Source organism: Hippoglossus hippoglossus, chromosome 18 (assembly GCF_009819705.1).
Source record: "Hippoglossus hippoglossus isolate fHipHip1 chromosome 18, fHipHip1.pri, whole genome shotgun sequence".
Taxonomy (NCBI): domain Eukaryota; kingdom Metazoa; phylum Chordata; class Actinopteri; order Pleuronectiformes; family Pleuronectidae; genus Hippoglossus; species Hippoglossus hippoglossus.
This window is the reverse complement of record NC_047168.1, coordinates 14,656,932-14,676,766: the sequence shown is the minus strand read 5'-3', so window position 1 is coordinate 14,676,766 and position 19,835 is coordinate 14,656,932. Positions and strand designations below refer to the sequence as shown.

The 19,835-nt window shown below is 45.2% G+C and overlaps 2 protein-coding genes across 5 annotated transcripts; one reads left to right on the top strand and one right to left on the bottom strand.

Moving 5' to 3' along the window:
* Positions 1-4,807: 4,807 nt before the first annotated feature.
* On the bottom strand, positions 4,808-10,916 carry ccnb3 (cyclin B3). 3 transcript variants are annotated; one of them, XM_034569277.1, is made up of 13 exons: positions 10,777-10,916; positions 10,461-10,549; positions 9,778-9,861; positions 8,393-8,505; positions 8,254-8,275; positions 8,107-8,223; positions 7,907-8,005; positions 7,475-7,567; positions 7,214-7,351; positions 6,885-7,040; positions 6,620-6,769; positions 5,180-5,310; positions 4,808-4,996 (listed from the first exon to the last, which is right to left on the bottom strand). In XM_034569277.1, exons 2-13 carry the CDS (start codon positions 10,542-10,544, stop codon positions 4,927-4,929), a joined length of 1,257 nt encoding a protein of 418 aa, XP_034425168.1. In that variant the 5' UTR covers positions 10,545-10,549; positions 10,777-10,916; the 3' UTR covers positions 4,808-4,926. The 3 variants fall into 3 exon arrangements, with proteins under 3 accessions (XP_034425168.1, XP_034425167.1, XP_034425166.1); XM_034569276.1 differs by having other exon boundaries at positions 8,107-8,275; XM_034569275.1 differs by having other exon boundaries at positions 7,907-8,009; positions 8,111-8,275.
* Positions 10,917-13,620: 2,704 nt separating this feature from the next.
* On the top strand, positions 13,621-17,141 carry si:dkey-171c9.3. 2 transcript variants are annotated; one of them, XM_034569279.1, is made up of 2 exons: positions 13,621-13,941; positions 16,177-17,141. In XM_034569279.1, the coding sequence occupies exon 2, from the start codon at positions 16,183-16,185 to the stop codon at positions 17,038-17,040; it is 858 nt and encodes a 285-aa protein (XP_034425170.1). In that variant the 5' UTR covers positions 13,621-13,941; positions 16,177-16,182; the 3' UTR covers positions 17,041-17,141. The 2 variants fall into 2 exon arrangements, with proteins under 2 accessions (XP_034425170.1, XP_034425169.1); XM_034569278.1 differs by having other exon boundaries at positions 13,622-14,077.
* Positions 17,142-19,835: the final 2,694 nt, after the last annotated feature.

The following is a 19,835-nucleotide window of genomic DNA, read 5'->3' as shown; positions in this document are numbered from 1 at the left end:
ACTAAGAGAGAAACAAAATTACCAGCGAGTGAGAAACATCCACATGAATCCTCAAAACCTCCAGAGAGAGGAAATGAAAGTGACCACAGAGACTTGAAACAACTACAGAGATGGGAAACAACCACAAAGACACAAAACCACCACAGAGAAACATTAAAAGACCACAAGACAAACACACCCAAAGCAAGAAAGAAGAAGAGGATTTCAGGATCTAAAGAGGAAGACGTCGATACCGATGAAGAAGTCATTTAACCTGAAGTTGCCCAGTTTGCTCAGGATCTGTCTCCGTGTGAAGTTTCAGCATCACAGTTTCTAAGAGAGACATTTTTGAAATTATCAAATCGTCTCTGCAGGTGACTGAGAAGAAATAAAAGTCGGAGGGGAGGGGGGGGGAATTCTGTGCCACAGTTTTGAGAACAAAGTTTATAGGAAACGTGTGATCAGAGGGAATGAACCCATCCTGTACTGACGCCTGGAGATAACGTATCGAACAAAGGAACAGACAGAGGGGGGGACGTGTTCTGCTGCTCGGCTGAAACAACCTTTCAGAGGCCGTCTCAACGGAGGCACAGACGAGAGGAAGTCCTCCGGTTGGGCACAGACGAGCCACGGTAACAGATGACGTGATCACGCTCCAATTCGCCACAGAGGGATGAGGAAAGTTTGGGGAAAGATAAGCTCTCTCCCGGGGAAAGAGCCCGATGTGTTGTGTCGTGTGGAGATATCGAAGATGACGGGAAATTTGATTTAATAACTCGGGACAGAAAAAAAAACAACCAACAGCACCTGAGAGTCTGAAGCTTCGTTCAGGGACTAAAGAACGTTGTCTGACACACGTACGTCCTGAACGTGGGATATTACCCATGATCCTCTGCTTCCTGACCCTGAAGAGCTGCTGCTGTCACAAATCCACCAAACTCTGTTCAGGATTCTTCATGTTTTAACAGTTTCCTGCTGAATATTGGAGATAAACTCTGGTTTTTAATAACTTCAGAGTGTTTTTAACTGATCCACAGTTCAGCTTCACTCTTCAACTGAAGCTCAAAATCGAACTAATTTGAATGAAGCTATTTATAAGGTTTTTTTCTGCGGTAAGTAATAAACACATCTCTGAGTCGCCATCTGTCCTCAACAACTTTGCACTGAAACTGAACTTATTAACAAAGCAGTAAACTCATTTAATTATAAGTTATGAAGTTTTACAATCTCCATAAAATCAAGAGCAGTTAAAGCTCCAGATTTTAATGCACCTCAGTTTTTTAGTTTCTTTTTTCATTACAGACTAAACATCGTGGAAACAAAGGTCAGGAGCAGATTTTTCTGTTGATGTTCCGCTGGTTTTCCCCTTTGACCCTCCGCTCTCATTGTTTTACCCACTGAGCCGCATTAAAGTGACCTTTTAACATATCGTTACATTTTTAAAGTGCACTCACAGAGCCCTGTCTCTGATGATGTATTCATTGGCTCCACAGCCCCGGACGCCCCATTCATATTCATGCTGCTTGTTACAAATCGCACACACACACACACACACACAAACACACAAACAAAGTCAGAATCCATTGGCAGCGACGAGCGAATCCAAAAAGCTCATCGGTTGTTTTGGCTCCTCTGTTTCTCTCGTCTTCTCCCGGTCCCTCTGATTCTCGGGGACGCTGCCCTTTCCTCTCCGTGCACCGCGGGAATGCTAATGAAAGACGCAGCCCGGCCAACACAATTAGCCCGACACGCACAAATTAAAAACACACGCACACAAAGAGAGAGAGTTGGTTGCGTTGGGCTGTTGTGTTGTAAACCTGCAGCTCAGGCCAAGAAACAGAGGTGGAGACGGAATGGGAGGGAGGAGGAGGAGGAGAAAGTGTTAGCTCAGGTTGGAAGAGGAACTGCAACACCTTGTATCACGGACTGGACATAAAGATGGACGACACAGCAGCTGACTGCAGTGAAGGTCACAAGGGCAATCAGGTGATGCAGAGAATTGAACTCCCTCAGTCATGAACTCAATGTCTTCAGCACATTCAAAGGGGACACACACTTATGCAGTGTATGGATCGTTGCCACATCGAGTCAATTGGCCGCCATCTCGCTCACTCCGCCGCGGCGCCCGGAGACTTCAGAGCCCATTCTTCCTCTGTTATTCACTCAATCAATTTAAATGATCGATTGGCCACATTTTGTGAGTCTGTGTGAGTTTCTGTGTGCGTCTGCATGCCCTCGTTTTTGCTACAAGCCACAGATCCCAATAACGCAGCGTGATTAAAGTCTGCAGGTGGAGATGGCGCCCACTCGGCCGGGCAGATGCTCATCTAAACCGCCGCTGCCAACGCCGCATATGAGCTATTGATCAGTGGAAGGGCTGAGAAACAGGCGTTCGCTCTTTGAGCTCCACACAATCAGGAGCTGGCACCGAGCTCTGCAGCTGCTGTTCAGGAGCCAGTGAGCCGGAGAATAAAGGGAGAGTTTGGTTTTGTTTTTGTTCCATTTTTCAGTCTCATAAAGTCATGAATGCATTTCTCAAACCTCTGAAATTCAGTTTGAAGCATGAGAAAGACACTTGAGCTCGTAGAGAACCGTGAATTGAGCAGTGATAAGCCGCCGTTTACCAACCGAACTTCAAACTGCGTGAACAGTCTCGAGTTTGTCTGGTGGATTCAATCCGCTCACAACATCACAGCTTGATCCCAGAATCAAACCCGATTGTCCCGGTTCTTCACAGATTCAAGTGGTTCTGATGGTTCTGTGATCTTTTATTTTGTATCTTGAATAAGAGAAATATCTGGCAGAACCACATTTACAATATGAGAAAACAACAGTCGACAGTCATGAGGAGAGGAATCCATCATTCGGGGGCAGATCAATCTGAGTCAGCAGCAGCCTGGAGGAACCAAGACGCTGTGAAATGTCAAGATGTCGTCGACTAAGCATCAAAACAAAACTGTCTACCGCAAAAAAACATGAGCGGCTGTGGCCACTTAGAGCTGAAGCCATCCATTATCTACACGCCTACTTCCCTGGAGCCAGACCGCAGGAAAATCACAGGGCCAACATACAATCACACCAACAGACAAGGAGAGAACATATACATAGAAATAACCTGGTCAGCCGGGATTCAAACCAACAACCTTCTTTCCTTAGCTATGCTCTTTGAAGTCCCAAGTTGATTGATGACAATAGTTTTTGGAAATGTAGGAAGTTACTAATCGAACTCGATTCTCAGGTGACACAGAAAACTCCGACATGTGGATCCGTCTATTCTCTGGAAAGCTGCTCTTAGACACAAGGGTTTTTCAGGTGGAGGTTCTGCGATTGGTCCAAAACTTTGAGCCACTCTGTCCCAGCTCCACGTGAGGACACAAAATCACTGTCCACACCTTGACCCTCCGGCTGCAGGCTGTCAGCAGGTCCCCCTGGAAGGAGGCAGCAGGAAGGACGGCTTCACAATCACAGCCGTCATCGAGCCAACGTATTGATCCGGACAGAAGAAACCAGGAGCTGCTGGATGGTTGTACCCACGATCATCAGAGGACTTTAAGGGGAAAAGCCTCAAGAGAAGATGATATAAGATTCTCAGACCTGCCCTGAAAGGAGCTGTAGGTGAGAACACAAACATCTGAGTCAGTTGATGTGTTGACGTTTCCAACAATCTCCTGATATGAAAGTTTGAATCCAGTTTTCCAGACGTTGCCTAGTTGAAGCCTGACTGAACTGTAGTTTAAAATCAATCCACCCCCAGTGTTCAGTCTCTAACAGCAGCCACAGTGAGAGCGTCTGCAGGGGCCTGACAGGCTGCCAACACTCAGCACTGAGCCTGAACGCATCACAGACGCTGAAAGCATCGTTAAGCTGCTGCTGCTGCTCTGCCAAGTTCTGCTCTCAGAACACCAGCGAGGTGGTAAATGGTGTTTCCGTTCACAACTTTACATCCAACTACGCATCAAAAGGGTCAAGAAGGAACATTTAAACTGAACTAGACAGGTTTATGCTAAATCAGAGCATCAAATAGGCGTAAGTGAGGAGTCCTACGTGGCCTCAGGGCGACTGGACTGAAGGAAACTGCAGTGAGAGTTTCAACATAAAAATATTATATCAAGACAAGAGGTCAAACATTTCATATTCGTTATCTGGAAAACCCCCCCGAATGCAGGAGTCTGAGGGAACATCTGCACAGAACACGGTGCAAAAGAGACCTCTAGTGGCCGTGAAGCATAATCACATGATCTGTGCAAACCAGGTTTCAATGATGCTCTTTTCCAAGTTTTTAAAGAATGATAATAATAATAATAGTTAAAAGTGAGTAAACACAAAGTAATGAACACAGATTTTATCAAACACATAAAAAAAACATCTTTATTTTAAGAGTATGCATGACGGCCATTTAAAAATAGCACCGCATCATCCGGTCGTCTTTTATACAAATAATTAGCATCGTGATATAAACATGATAAACACTGTACATTGTATGAAAACACACACACGCTACCTTGAACAATGAAACCCTGTGCGGGCCAGACAGAGCTCATCAGTAAAAGAGAAGCGAGAACCGAATTCTCCGTCCTACCGTTATCTTAAAACTCTTTAAACTCTGTATAAACACAGAAGAGGCTGACTAACTACTCTGGAATCAAGATTTTCTTTTTCAATCTTCATATTTAAAAAAAGAAAAAAGGTATAAAACAAATGCCTAAAAAAAATACTTGAATGCAACACTTGAATTTCCATTATTATAAACAACCTGGTTCCAACAATAAACTGGCAAACTTCCTCCCACATTAAAACTCTTTTTCCACCAGAAACCGGGGGATCAAACATTGACGTCACATGTTATATAAAAGACAGACGAGACTACGTGTATAAATATTAAACATATTAACAAACTATGTACAGGCTCTGGCAAGATTTATGGTTTTCGTTGCGGAGGCTGACGTCTCACTGGAGAAGGACTATCTCCAAAATGTCCATGTCGACCACTGGCAGAGACGCGACTTCAAAAAACACCCTGAAACATTTAAAAAGATTCCATCAATATCCAGAATAACAACTCCTGTGAATAATTCAAGATTTTGATCAAAACAAATTGGAACCTGGTGAATTTATTCAACAGACGTTCGAATGAATCTCGTGAAACTCGTTTGAACTCTTGAAACAGTGACAGCCCCCCGTCTGTAAATACTTGACTCACTTGTGGGCGTATTTGTTCCTGATGGCTTTCAGCTTATCGTCGGGCGGCGCCACGAGCATCGCGTGGAGTTTCCGGACGACCGGCGCCAAGTCCGACGTCTGGTACCCGGAGTGGAACTGCAGGATGGGAGCCTGCGGGGGCAGAGGAGCGAGAGGGGACGGCGATTATTCAGAGCCGTCGCCGTGTTTAACCTCCAGAGTCAGAAAACACACAAACAAACCCGCAGTGTTCATTACTCAGCCGGTGCGTTGGTCCATCTGTCACACAAACAATATATCATTTGTAAATTGCAAAAACGCACTCGAGCCGATTCTGGAGTCGGCACAAAGCGAAGAATAAAAATTACCCAGCGTCCCCCGGTGCCGCAGCGATAACTCAAATTTACATGGGAAAACAATTTACATTTAAATTAGAAGGGAGGAGGGTTGTTCTGTGGACGGAGCTGCAGCCTCGTGATGAAAAGAGTTCGGCGTCGATGTCACACAACAAACTGGGGATAACAGAATTAGTTTGGAGCGAGTTGGTTGTCGAGCAAAAATAAAACTAAAAAACACGACGGTTCAGCCACAGGAACAAATCACGGAGTGGAAATATGAAAACTTGCTTTAGTGCCGGAGGCTTTATGTTTCTTTACTGGAATAACTGATCATTCAGAGAATTAGAAGAGAATTAGGAACCATCTGGTTTAAAAACATTACAACGTTCTGTGTTTACTGAAAATATTAGTGATGGTTGCACAGCTGCAGTTCATTGTGTTTTTGAGGGGAGACGAAAAGACACCTGGTTAATATCAAAACGCTCCGAAGACAAGTGGCTCCCTGAGGTTTAGAGGATTTCCTATTGTTTATAACATTTAATACATAAAATATACAACAAGAGTAATATTTAAGTAGAGCTCCACCGATATGAGTCGTTCATATGAAAAACTTTGATTTTACAGAATAAACTATGGAGAGGAACATTTGTATTTATTTTCTAAATTCAAATTCTATATATTTGTTTGCATAACAACATATTTATCGTCGCCAGAAATATCAGTATGACATTTTTTACTCCCACAAATCTGTATTGTTAGGGCTCTTATATATAACAACTTGGCATTAAACACAAAGAAATAAAATTGAGGTTTGATATTTTACAGTTTAAACAAACTCTATTAAAAAAAACACAAACACAATCAAATATAGAGAACTTGATGTCAAATGTGAACATAATTGCACATCTTTTCTGCTTTGGAAACATCTTTGTGATCGTTGCATTAATCAACGCAAACATCTTAAAACCGGGTAAAGTCACAAAAAGCCAAACTGTGTTTCTGCCTCGTTTATCCTGTTGAATAAAAGTTTTCATATCGACAAAACAAAAGCCGACACTGATGTTAATCAAAGGCTCGAGTCACCAAGTCAGAACAACTGGAAAAGAACAGATCTGAAAACTCACCCATCCTCCCAGGTCTCTGGTGACCAGCGCCACCAGCAGGCAGGCCGAGGCCAGCAGGGAGCCCCTCTCTGGAATCAGCTCCATGTCCATGAGACTCATCTCACAGAAGTAACGAGCCAGAGTCAGCGTGTCCATGCCCGCGCTCACACACTGCGGAGACACACAACACACACAGAGCGATGTCAGAAACAAACACTAGAAACACCAACAACTTGTATCAGAGGAAACAGTCACACAATGAACACACACGCAGACACACACACACCTTGGCATAGCGTCTGAGGAAGCGGTAGGGGATGGGGATGTTGATGTCGAAGGACAGCGTCTGCAGGATGCCGGCTTCCATGGAGATGAGCTCCTCCCTCTTGTACGCGTCGTCGCAGATGTACAAGAAGTCGTCGACGCACGGCGGACTGCGCTCCTGCGGAATCAAACATGGACCGGAGTCGGGTGTAAGTGAGTTTTAACAAAGCCGTCACACACTCCAGAAAATTGGGTCAAACGCCAAAACCGTGAATGTAATTTTTAGCCGTTTTTCTTCATCTTTTAGTGAAAAGACGAGAGGACGCTGAAGCGTGTCCCGCGTTCCCTCACCTCAAACTTGGAGGCGATGAGCATCGCGGTGGAGCCGACGAGCTGCAGCATCTCCCTGTGGACGGGGGTCTGCGACAGGTAGTGGTCCGTCATCTTCACGGCGAGGTAGAGGGTCTCGTGATAAAGCTCGAAGTTCTCCTGCAGGAAACGGATGAAACACAGAGTCAGACGGACGAAGAGACTGAGGAAACGTAAAGTTCACCTGCTCCTCCGGATCGTTTCCTCCACTCGTCACCAGCACAGACTCTCAGGAGAACCCACCTGCACTTCCACCAACCAGTCGATCAGGATCGCCCTCATCTCGGGGTTGAGGCTGGGCTGCGAGGGCATGTAGTTACAGAGGACAAACTTCTCCTGCAGACGACAGGAGATAATAAAAACCCTTAAATTAACATTTTAAAAGACAACATTGGGGGAGGAGCTTCTTCAAATCTAATCAAAAATCCCTTTAAAACCCATTTGGACCAGATTCAACATGTTCACGTGTGTTTACCTTTAAACCTGGATGTGACGTTATCGTTTCCAGGAAATGTGACAAATAAAATACCTTGTGCTTCAATCAAATAATCACATGTAGTTTGTTTATTTGCTTTTAGTCTGCAAACAAGTTTTTAAAGTTAAGTTCAAGACTATTTTTGACGATCTAGGCGACAGGAGCTCTTTTTGGAATTGGGTAAAGGTGGCTCGGCTCACCTCTCTCTGTTTGAGGTAGTCGAAGATTTCCTTGGCGTACTCCGGACACATGTACGTGTCCTCAGAGTTCTCAGAGTCGATGTCAAACTCTGCAGGGATCTGAAAGAGGAACAGAGGATGTAGAGAATTCAGTCAAGTTATATTTATTCTTCAGTGATTTGTACGAGACAGAGGAAATCACTGCTCATCATTTCCCTTACTTGTGGTTTCTGGAGGTGTGCTGGCACTTCACGGACAACAGGGGGCGCAGCAGCCACCAGCTCTTCTACTGGAGCTGCTGCATCTGTCGGTGTCTCCTCCTCACCGGGTTTCACCTCCTCTGTCTTCTCCTTCTCTGCCGTCGCTCCCTCTGAGCCCACAGAGGACGACCTGCAGGAGGAGGAGGAGGGAATTTAAGCAAATTAATGTAAATTCCTATTAATCATAACGGAGAAAGAACTGAAAACAAACTGTTCGAGGGAGAAATCATTAAAATGGTTTTGTTACTTTTTCAGATTGGCTAGTTTCCTCAGGGCCACGGAGCCGGAGGTAGTTTTCTTCACCGCGCTCTTCGTCGTTTCCTTCTTCCTCCCGGGGAGACTGATGTGAACCTTATGAGCCTGTGGACGAAGTCAGACGTCAGCGAAGTGACACGAAGACGACGACGTAATGAACAACAAATGTAATGACGCTTTGTTGTCTCCATATTCTGCAACAACAATACAGACTCGTTACACTTTAACGAGGCTTTATGCATTATGGCAGTTATGTGGCAGCTGGTTTTCGTAAACGGTCGCTGAGAACGTCGTGTTCCTGACGTGAACTTTCCTGGGACATTACTCTGCACAACTGCAGCAGTAAAAGTTAATGGACATGTTTGCCAGGGTACGTTTCTCGAATTCGAGGTCATGGAACTACACGGGAGTTTCCACGGGTCCGTGGCAGAACGATCTCTGAGACTTCTGGTTTTACAGCAGGAGCTTCGTGGATCGGGAGGAGAATAAAGACGAGGTGACACAGGAAACCAGTCACACCACAGAACACCACAGAGCTGCACCATAACCCGAAAGGTACCGAAGCTGAAACGGGGACAGAGAGCGGAGATGACGTGCAGCAAAGTGCCGGGTGGGAATTGAACCTGCGGCCAGTGCACCACGCCTCAATGGTCCGTACGCTTTCCTTTTAAATCGTGTCATCTAACTGGTACTCAGACAGATTCCTGTTTCCCTGACAGACACACAACAGCTTCTGTGTCCTTTGTGAACTGTCAGAGAGTACAGTGGCCAGCAGGGGGCACACCTCCATGTTCTTAGGTTTATTTACCTTCAGGTGAAAAGGTCATTAGTCGTATCTCGATCTGTTTTCCTAAGAGAACGTGGGGGTGAGACTCGTTCTGAATCCAGGCGGCAGCTTCTGGATCAAACCCCCGACGTTCTCAGCACGTGTGGAATAAGATATCTGCACAGAGGCCGGAGTCCGTGACAGATCTCCACCAGCTGCGAGGCTTTTATTCTGAAGCACTGCAGCATGTAGACTCGTATTCTCTGTGCTAGAGTCACTCAGGTTTTATTGTAGAGAACCAAGTACCTGCCAGGTTCTCTGATCTCAGGTCTGTTGTCCAGACTGTTTTCAGAGGAGGTGCTTCATACGTCGATAGAGGAACAGAACCTGAATTCCTCCAAGTGTTGTTCATATTGTTCACAGTTAATATATCTAAATGTAATATATAAAAAATATCTGGTCACAAAACCACCAGAACCGATCTGCATGAACAAAGTATGGATCTATATTCAAACTGTTTGTGCAACTTTGTTCTGAAAGTTTATTTCATATTTTTTCCTGGTGATTTTTTGCTGTAAATCACATCCCATAAAAAAAACAGGAGAACTCACATTGGTGATGTCAATAAACGCCGTTCTCTTCTTGGGGGCTCCATGGGGGGGCGAGGAGGACCTCTTCACCTGGGGGCCTTCCTCCTGCAACACACAACACACACAGGTAACACACTTTACACCTACACACACCTTCATCTCGTGCATGTGCATCCATCGCATTAAGACAAACCAAGATGGAGATCCAGGTGTTACACTGCACAGCTGCTACACACAGAGAGAGACACACACAGAGACAGAGAGACAGAGAGACACACACACACACACAGAGACAGAGAGACACACACACACACAGAGACAGAGAGACACACACACACACAGAGACACACACACACACAGAGACAGAGAGACACACACAGAGACAGAGACACACACACACACACAGAGACAGAGAGACACACACACACACACAGAGACAGAGAGACACACACACACACACAGAGACACACACACACACACACACACACACACACACACGCACACACACACAGAGAGAGAGACAGACACAGAGACACACACACACACACAGAGAGAGAGAGACAGAGACAGAGACACACACACACACACACACACACACACACACACACACACACACACACACACACACACACACACACACACACACACACACACACACACACACACACACACACACACACACACACACACACGGTTCTTCGTACCTGGTTCTCGGAGCTGGTGGAGGTCAGCTTCGGGACCCGGTTCCCGGTGGAGACGGAGGATTTCTTCCCCCTCAGTAACGGCATCGTTTCTGTTACCGCAACAAACAAACAAAAACGCGTGAAAATGGCGGGTTCGGGTTTTTAAGAACAACGCAACGCGGAGTTTTTCTTTTGTTGCTGTTGTGCGTGAAAGAGACAACAAGTGAAACCGAAGCGAACGCGGTCCCGTGCGTCAGGCTGCAGCTCGCACACGTGAAACCGGGTTCACGCAGAAAATGTGACGCTGAAACCGACGCAACGGTTCATTTGAACTCACCTGCGTGTTCGGTTTCCCTGCGGTTCGTTGCGGGGACAGAAAACTGCGCACGTATCTCGTTTAAACGCGTGAAAAATCTCGTTTTTTCACGCTGCGTCGCTTCCTGATCTCGGACAAAAGTGACTCCGCTGCGGATCCAAATCTCCGCCGCTGCGCTCCCATTGGCTGGAATTTGATCCGCTCCCACCAATAAGGGAGCAGCTACGGATGCTGCTGCGAAGGGGGCGTTTGTTTTGTAGCGCCGGCTCCGCCCGGTGAAATAACGCAGGGAACATGAATAACGTGTCATTCCTTTGTTTTTATTTTGTCACATTACGCAACGTGAATGTTTTCCTGCGCAGTTTGAGCGTTTTATTTTAATTAATAAAAAAATACATATATTTAAGGTGAGTTTCGTAACAAAGACCTTCTCCGCCCACCTCCCTCCGGAGAAAACGAACGCACCCCGGAGGAGCCTGTGGGTTTTTCAAACATGGAAGACGTTTGTTTTTCATTGATGTTTTTTTATACAACAGTCACGTGACAGTGATTATGCATCAAAGCCGAGTCTCATGTTTTCATTCCCTTCATGTGTTTAAACTTTTTACTGAGTATTCACATTTCATTTCATCATACATGCACGTACAAGTACAACATGACATACATATAGTATTTATTTTACTAACTATACCTAACATGCAGCTTTACAGGACAAGTACTGCACGTTCAGGTACAATTAACCATATGTAGTATTTATTTTACTTTGCATACTGGACACATTTCCTCTGGGATTAATAAAAGTCAGTATCATCTATTTCATTGGCTGCAGGACAAATAACACACACAGGCCATAAACAAATAAATAAATCATATTAAGTGACTACTACTATCACTAATACTACTACTAGTAGTACTACTAATAATAATTATAATAATAATAATGCTTATTTATATAGCACTTTTAACAACGCTCAAAGACACATGGATTAGAAATAAAACCACAAAATCAGGATTTGCTAATGTGTCTAATGTGTCATGTAATTCATTTTATTTGTAAAATATGATCTGTTTATATGTAGGTGAAGTTCATTTTCTAGTATTTTCAGTAATAATAATAATATAATGTTTTGGGAGTTGAGGTTTGTGTTGATTCCGGGACATCGACCACTGGCTGCTGATGTTTTTGCCAAGTTCTATTCCTGCATTCACAATCCTCACAAGACAAAATGTCCCTTATTCATTTAATTATAAACAACTATGTTAGTCCAACAAACCCATTGTGTGTGTCCTCTCTTCAATTAGCACTGGTTGGGGGGGGGGTAGTCTAAAAAAAGGACGATGGGGAATAAACTGTCAAAAATATGCACATTCGTCCAAGTTCTTTAAACCAGAGGATGTATTTCTGTCTGATTCACTCATGAAAGCGTTTGTCACATGAGACTGAAACGACTCTTAAACGCTTCTCCTCTAAACAGCAGCTTCAGGTGAAGCTGTGGATCGATGGGTTCACACTGAGCTCAGGTTCGGGGTCGGATCCCGGAGGAAGCTGGTGGCTCACGAGCGTCCAGCTGCCAGGAGTCTGGGAGGGTCCCCCTTTCCATTCCTGTCGGGAAACGAGGCCATGAAGTGGAACCGAGTCTCGACAAGAGAATCAAATAAACATGGGATGGATTCATTTGAATTCTCCTCGGACCTGAGGATCACTGCTAATTCCATTTGTCATCTCTGAAAACATCTGTGCACAACATCATCACACTGAAGTGAACCAACAGGAAACAAACAGATTAAAACAACAACAGATAAATCCCCGAGCCCAGTCTCTTTAAACACAGAGTTTGTTTGAACAAGTCCTGTCTTCACTCAGTGGAATCTAATGAGGCCTGCAGGGAGCTGTGTTTAAACCTCCCCTCCCAGTCGTGCTCGTCCAGAAGAAGGAGCCGTCATGTGAGCGTGGTCCAGAGAGCCGTGGCCGTCAGAGCAGAGGGGTTTGCTGGAGCTGATGAGCGGGTGGGGTTCCAGCTCTCGGAAATAATGATTCACAGAAACATGACACACAACCGATCCTTTTGTTGGACTGTCTGCAACCGGCCAGCTCTGCTCGAGTGCTGCACTTAGTTTACAAATTAGAAACACTTTGTCCTTTCATGCCACTTCATATTAGAGCAGCTTTCAGATGTGCACGGAGCTCTGGACACTTTCCTGAATGTGAGGCGAGGATTTGAGGAGGGTTTTTCCTTCTGATTGCTTTGACTGGTGCAGGAACCGGCTGATTGCTTTCATGTGGCGGTGATGTCTGTAGCTTTCGTTCTGAAAACTGTAACAGTGACCTGCAGTCGTTGTAAAGACCTGCAGGCCGTGAGGACGTAGAAGAAGATATGGTCACCATGTCGAACCGCTGCCTCGCCCCCCATCTGTTGCACTGAATTCAAAACATCAGTTCCTTGGGCCCTGAGCAACACACACTCCAAGTGTGAAGCTGTTAACAAGAAGGATTCTGGAGATATCAGAGCCACATACAGATGTTTGTTGAGTTATTCATTCAATAATATTGCAGTTACAGGCATTTCTCACTTTAAACAAAACAATTAACTGATTGGAATAATCTAATATTATATCATCCACAAGGGACATTTACACTTTCATATTTACTCACTTTTGATTAACATCCTTTTCTATTAATGAAGGACTTTACAGTAATAGTATTAGAAGTATTATTACTATGTGGTGTTAGTACTGTAATTACTGTAAGTAAAGTATCTGTTCATCTGTCTGTTGCTGTGCAGCAAAGTGGAAAGAAAAAATACCTTCTTCACCTCCTCTGCCATTTATCTCCTCCTGCTCCTCCTCCTCCTCCTCCTCCTCTTCTTCATATGTCTTCATCTGTTTCGCTTCAGGCAGAACCAATTTATATTAAATGCAAATTAACTTTAAACAGCGTCTGTGCATGTGTCATTTCCTCTTCTTGTCAATGTGGTGGCTTGATGCACTAATGACACACACACACACACACACACACACACACACACACACACACACACACACACACACACACACACACACACACACACACACACACACACAGAGGAAGTGCAGGGGAACTTGTGAACTCATTTGTAAAACCATTTCCGTATTAACTCATTGTCAGTGGAGACTCCAAGCAGAAAACCTTCACCCTGATAATAACTGGTACGTTGGTCTACCGCAGCTTCACCTGCCTGATGGTCTCTACATCTTTTATTCATATTTTACGCCACATATTTTGGGAACCTTTGGCTCAGAACTCGTCCAGCTACCTCTGAAGATTCCTTCTGAGTCGAGCCAGGTATGGCAATAAATCAGCAGTTACCCTTTTACGCACTTGCTCCCACTGCTTTTGTGGTTCTAAATCTCTGACCTGTCTGGTTTCTCTCGGGCAAACAAAGATTAAATAATCTCTCTTGCGATAGAAAAGACAGAAGATGATGCATTGGGGAGATTGTTCCTGTGATTTATCAGACAGATTCTAAAACCCTACATATTCCTTTTTTGCAGATTTTGTTTCTAGTTGGATTTGTCACTTTATATTAAAGCATAAGGAACTGGTGTGAGGTTTTTCTGCAGGGTCAAAGGAGGCAGTGCATTTCCAACGGGACAGTCGCCCTCAGGTCAGTGAGCAGAGATGTGAAAGCAGCCTGCCGATGAAGTAGTGGTCCTATCGAATAAAGTAGCATCCTCGTGTAATAAACATTCCTCTGCCCATCAGGATGTCCAAGTCAGGTTGCCAAGAGAATGCATTCTTTGTCTTAGCTGTAATTTGTTCCACATCTGTGCCTCGTTCTGCGTCTTCTCGCCGGACTGCGTTCGTTTTTGAACACGGGCTGCAGTCCGTGAGTTACGACAGGATAAAGGTGTGACACGTCCCAGCACATCTGAGGACACTCGCTCGCAGTTCCCCTGGTGTCGAGGCCAGTGTCGCGTTGTGTCACACAGATGCAGCTCGGAGGTTTGATTTTTATCGTATTTATATCTCACAGCATTACATTTTTACTGTGGGAGGATAAAATCAAAGTCTCAAGAGCAGGATTCAACAAATTCCTCTGTTGTAATACAACGATAGTGTTTGTAGCGACTTTAACTCGTACAACCTTTAGAATAAAAAGGAATATAATTGTTAGCAAACTTCTTTTTACGTTAGCTAGCTTCTGCTGTCTTAAACAGCGCAGCTAGCTTGCTAAATGTTACGCGTACAATTAAATTTATGACTTGGCAATCCATCTCAAACATGCAAATAACGATGTTTTGACGTTTACCCGTTAAATTTTAAAAGATGACATCAATAATTTGAGAAATACTTCTACTTCTGTGGTTTGAATTATCTGTATTTTCTCCTATTTAGCTCCAAACATTAACACCCAGATAGCGTACGGATGTGGGCCCGAAGTGTAAAAACAGTGTGTTGTGGTTTTGTGAGCAAGAATCCAGAGAGGTGTGAAATATTCCTTGAACATTAGATACAGAAGAAAAACACGACTTTGAGGAATCCTGCAGCAGTCTGGACTTCATCCGTGTGAAACAAAAGGAAAACATATCAATACGGCCTCGTGGATCCGGGCCCTGGAGGCCGACACATGCGTTTCCATTTTATTTCATATTAATAACTGTTTTCACTGACACACTTGCAGGGTTAGCGTTTCATTAGATGTGAAAACCAACCAGAGACCTTGTGAAACAGAGCCTTTCAATGTGTCCAGAGCTCTATTGAAAACGGCTGCAGATGTCTCATTTCGTGTTTCATGCATCGGCGCAATGTGTTTCACTGCGTATTTGGTCGGCTCCCTTCTCTGATTTGGCCAATTGACGCAATATTCATGAAACACAACGTACACCCACTGCAGATGTGCACAAACCGAGCGGCTGCGGAGAGACGCTCTGCTTTTTGTTGCTAATCGAATGACGAACTGAACTTCCTGCTTGTCACATCCTGGCAGCCTGACAGCTCATATGGTGACAGGCTGTGGTCACAGGCCTCAATCTTACTTTCCATCTGCACAGGGGACTTTCTGCCCCCCCCCCCCCTTTGTTTTCATTCTCCGATTACACTTTACTTCTTGAAACATACAACTTACAGTCAGATTGAAGCTTATCTGTTTCTTCTCAAATGTGCAACAGGCAAGGAGAGTAGGAGCAGAGAGGGAAGGAAACACTGCAGCATTTAGGGGAAATATTCACTGTACGTCCTGTTTGGCTTTCACCGAACATGTTGGCAAGAAATGTTCCACTAAAAATACAGAGATTAATTAATTATAGGAACAAGGCAGAGATTCAAACCCTTTTTGGACCTTGTCCTGGCCCTCACCACATTCTTCTTGCAGATCAAGAGGGTCCAGGAAAAAAGGGGTATTTCCTTTCCTTTAACCACCATCATTGCTTTTACCCACACAGGCTCAGATGCAGGCAGCGAGTGCGGATTCAAGGGGGCCGGAGCCCGATCTGGAAGCCAGTGGCATTCCTGCAGGCCTCAGGAGAAACCCCCCGAACACCGAGGCCCTTGGGAAGTTTGCCCAAAATATGGCAGAGAGCATAATCCAGCCGTGTACAAGCCAACTGGAGACGGAGGAACCTGAGGTGCCCAGTGCTAATCAGGACCAGGAGACGTTAGGTGAAGTGTTAGCGTCGGCAGTGGTTGAGGTCGCTCTGAGGGAAGTGTGCGCTGGTTGGAACGTCGAGCGTTTCCAGAGATCAGGCGCCGCAAAGATGGATGATAACCAGGCTGGAAAATTGTCTTTCTCAGATAGAGACTTTCTGAACATGGACACAGAGATGGATCCAGTTCAAGAACTCCAGACGTTCAGAGACATCCTCCCACCTCTCTCCCAGTCAGGTCTCCCCATCATGGGATCCCTCGACTACCCCGACGCCCCTCCGACCACCCCCCTGCTCCCCGAGCTGGAGAGGAGCCGCGACAGCTTCGCCCGGAAGCTGAAAGGCGGCCTGGCGAAGGTTTTCCTGCCCTCGCCTCCTCCGACGACCCCGAAGGAGATAGGGGACGATGTCGACCCCCGGGTGGAGCTCATGGAGCACCTGATGCACTCGCTGTCTACAGATGATTTGGCGAGAGACTGTTTTGAGGCAGGTGCCAAGATGGAGGCTTTCGCTGAGGCTCTCTCGTGTCAGGTCATAGACCGGGTCTTCAGGGCCAGAAGCACAGAGCAGAGAGCAGATGATGGAGATCTTCATCGACTGGCCAAGCAACTGGCTGACACCATCATCACCTCCTCAATGGAGGAAGCTGTCATGTCTGTCTAGAGGGATTCTGCCCAACAGTCCCTTTAAATTCAACCATCTGCCCCACATCTCACACACTTACTGAAACCATCTAAATATGCCTCCATGAATTATTCCCAGAGAAATTGGTTGAAAATGTATAAAAACTAAACAAAAAAAGCCAATCTCACAATTCTAAATAAAGAGAAACAATTCCTGAGTTTTGTGTGAATCCGTCCGGGAGCTTTTGTTTAAACTTGTTCACAAACAAACCAACAAATGGACGGGGGGGGGGTGAAAACATAACCTCCTTGACAGAAGTGATAAATAAATAAAAGAGTAATAAAAATTGAGGACGTCCAAAAAAAACAAAACAAAACACCACAAGGATAGTGACACAAAGAGACACTTGTTATATGATGGAAGATATTTTAATTACTTGTTGTTTCCTGTTCCCTCCTGATGTTGATGTTCTTCTCTAAATTAAGATTTGAACTCGAGAATATGAATTACCTAATTTTGACAAGGATCCAGCCGTAGTTACCACCCATGTCCTTTAGATGGCAGCACAACAGCAAGGTTAACCACATGACAACAGCTTAATTTGAGCTTTCACAATAACAGTAAGTTTTCCAAGTCCAACTGCAACAACAGAAGAATTTCCCCAGTGGAAGTTTGATGGGTTTGTTTTTCTCTCCCAGTCAATGGTGCATCACACCACAGTATAATGCAGAGCAGGGCTGGGAGGTGGCAGATGGATCCAGTCACGCCTGGACGACGCTGAATATTTGGCAATTGGGATGAATTTGTTGGAAGAGAAACGTATTTTCATACTCACTCGCTTTCTGAGGAAGAAGAGGAAGAAGAAGAGGAAGAAGAAGAAGGGTCCGCGGTGTTGAACCGACCGGGGACTTGAGCCTGCGAAGAAACACAAACCCTCTTTTCTTTAAGTCGGCAGCTATTTGAACACAGTCAAAGACAAGTGTACGGAGAGAAAAGCTTCAAAGAGCCGCTCGGGATAAAGACTTTTATTGTTCTGCTCAGTCGTCAGTTTGTCAGTCACTTATTAAAAAAGCACAAGCACACACACGTCTTGGGTTTGGTTAGAAAATGGGTCAACAAGCGAGGTCACAGACACACACAGAAAGAAACACACCTTTATCGTGTTTGTATTTGAGAATGAAACAAATCCTACGTTGTTATCGTAACCTGGTACATTTAGATTAGATACAGATTAAAGTTAGATTTCATCATAGACTATTATGGCCAAAGCCAAGTCTTCTGGATCGCCCCCTGTTGGCTGGCTGGTCATAAACCCGTCCTCCTCCGTGTTAGCGGATGGGACTTGGACCAAAGCGAGAGGTCAAAGTACACGTTAACTGGTTTCTGTCCTTTATGGTCGTTCTTATCACGCCCACGCTTCTGATAAGTTTAGTTTTTATTGGTAATGTGATGCTATAAAAAATGTTGTGAAACGTCAAACACACAAGTAGCAATAACAAAAAAATGTTGGAGCTAAATGTTGCAAAACTTTGGCGTTAATTTTGTCCACAGACGCGGCTCGACACCCACGTGTTGACCCGGCTGCAGAGTGCGTGGTCGTCCCCTGGTTGCGATACATCACATGCGATGGAATGCTGAGTCTGAACCTTTAAACTCCCGGCGCCGATCGCCATTATGTCTCCTCACCACGGGACCGACTAACACAGACCCACACATGCACACTGAGACACGTGCACACGGAGAAGCTGCAGGGCTGGGCGGACAGCTGTGGTGTCAGAGGGGACTCACGCACACACACACACACAGACACACACATCTGGAAAAAGGCTTTTTGCGTTGTCAGGTGGCGGCCGGCTGCCAGGACGAGAGGTGAAGGGAGGGAGGAGCTGGAGAAAGCGATGATGATACAACAGGAGGATTTCTAAACACATGTCATAGTCAATAAATAGGAGAAGCACTGAATCTCTTTGTCAGAACTGGACGAGGTAAACCCGCCTAAATTCAATTCATGATCCCGCGTTCAGGAGAACTCATGAAAGTTTACGACAGGGGGTCAAACACGAATCAGTCTTTCACCGGAAGAAACCCCCGACTCGTGGTCAACCCGTCCTGCCCTCTGATTGGTTGTATTTGTTGGCGTTGTAACTGCACATTACACTAAATTAATACCTCGTTCATATAGAAATATTGGCTAAGTTCCTTTTATTGTTAAAAGTAAGAAAGATATATTTCGATGGCAGCGGATTCACTTTGACTTTGCATCCCTGAGGTTTCGGCAGGTTTCCGCCGCTCGCCCCCCGGTGGCACAGTTTCCTGCAGCTGTATTTCACCACCGCTTGATCTCGTGTGACGGCGCCTCAGCGCGGCGCCATGGATCCCACAGTTTCGTCCATGTGGATGCGCACTTTTATGTGGACACCTATTCCCATCAGTCCTAGGTTTAAACATCCGGCACAATTTGCAGCATTCGCTTCCATTGTCTCCTCCAGATGAGTTGGATTCAGCGTCTCGGACCGTCCAGCGGGTGTCGGGTCAGATTAGAGTGAGTTTCATTGAACTCCTGAAGGTTTTCACATCTTCGTCGAGTATGTTGTTCTGATCTCCGGCAGCTTTGAGGTGAAAGGAGACGGTTTGGAGAAAGTGCTGCCAAGGCAACAACTGCTCGGAGCAGTTTTCAGTTCTGACGGTGAGGGGGGGGGGCTCTAAGAGACACATGTGTGCTCAGGTGAATTTTTCTACAAAGTAAAGCAACCAAAAAACACATCTCTGGAAGAACTTTTTATCTCAGGTGTGATACCGATCCATCTTCACTTTTAGTGTCGAACAGCACTTCG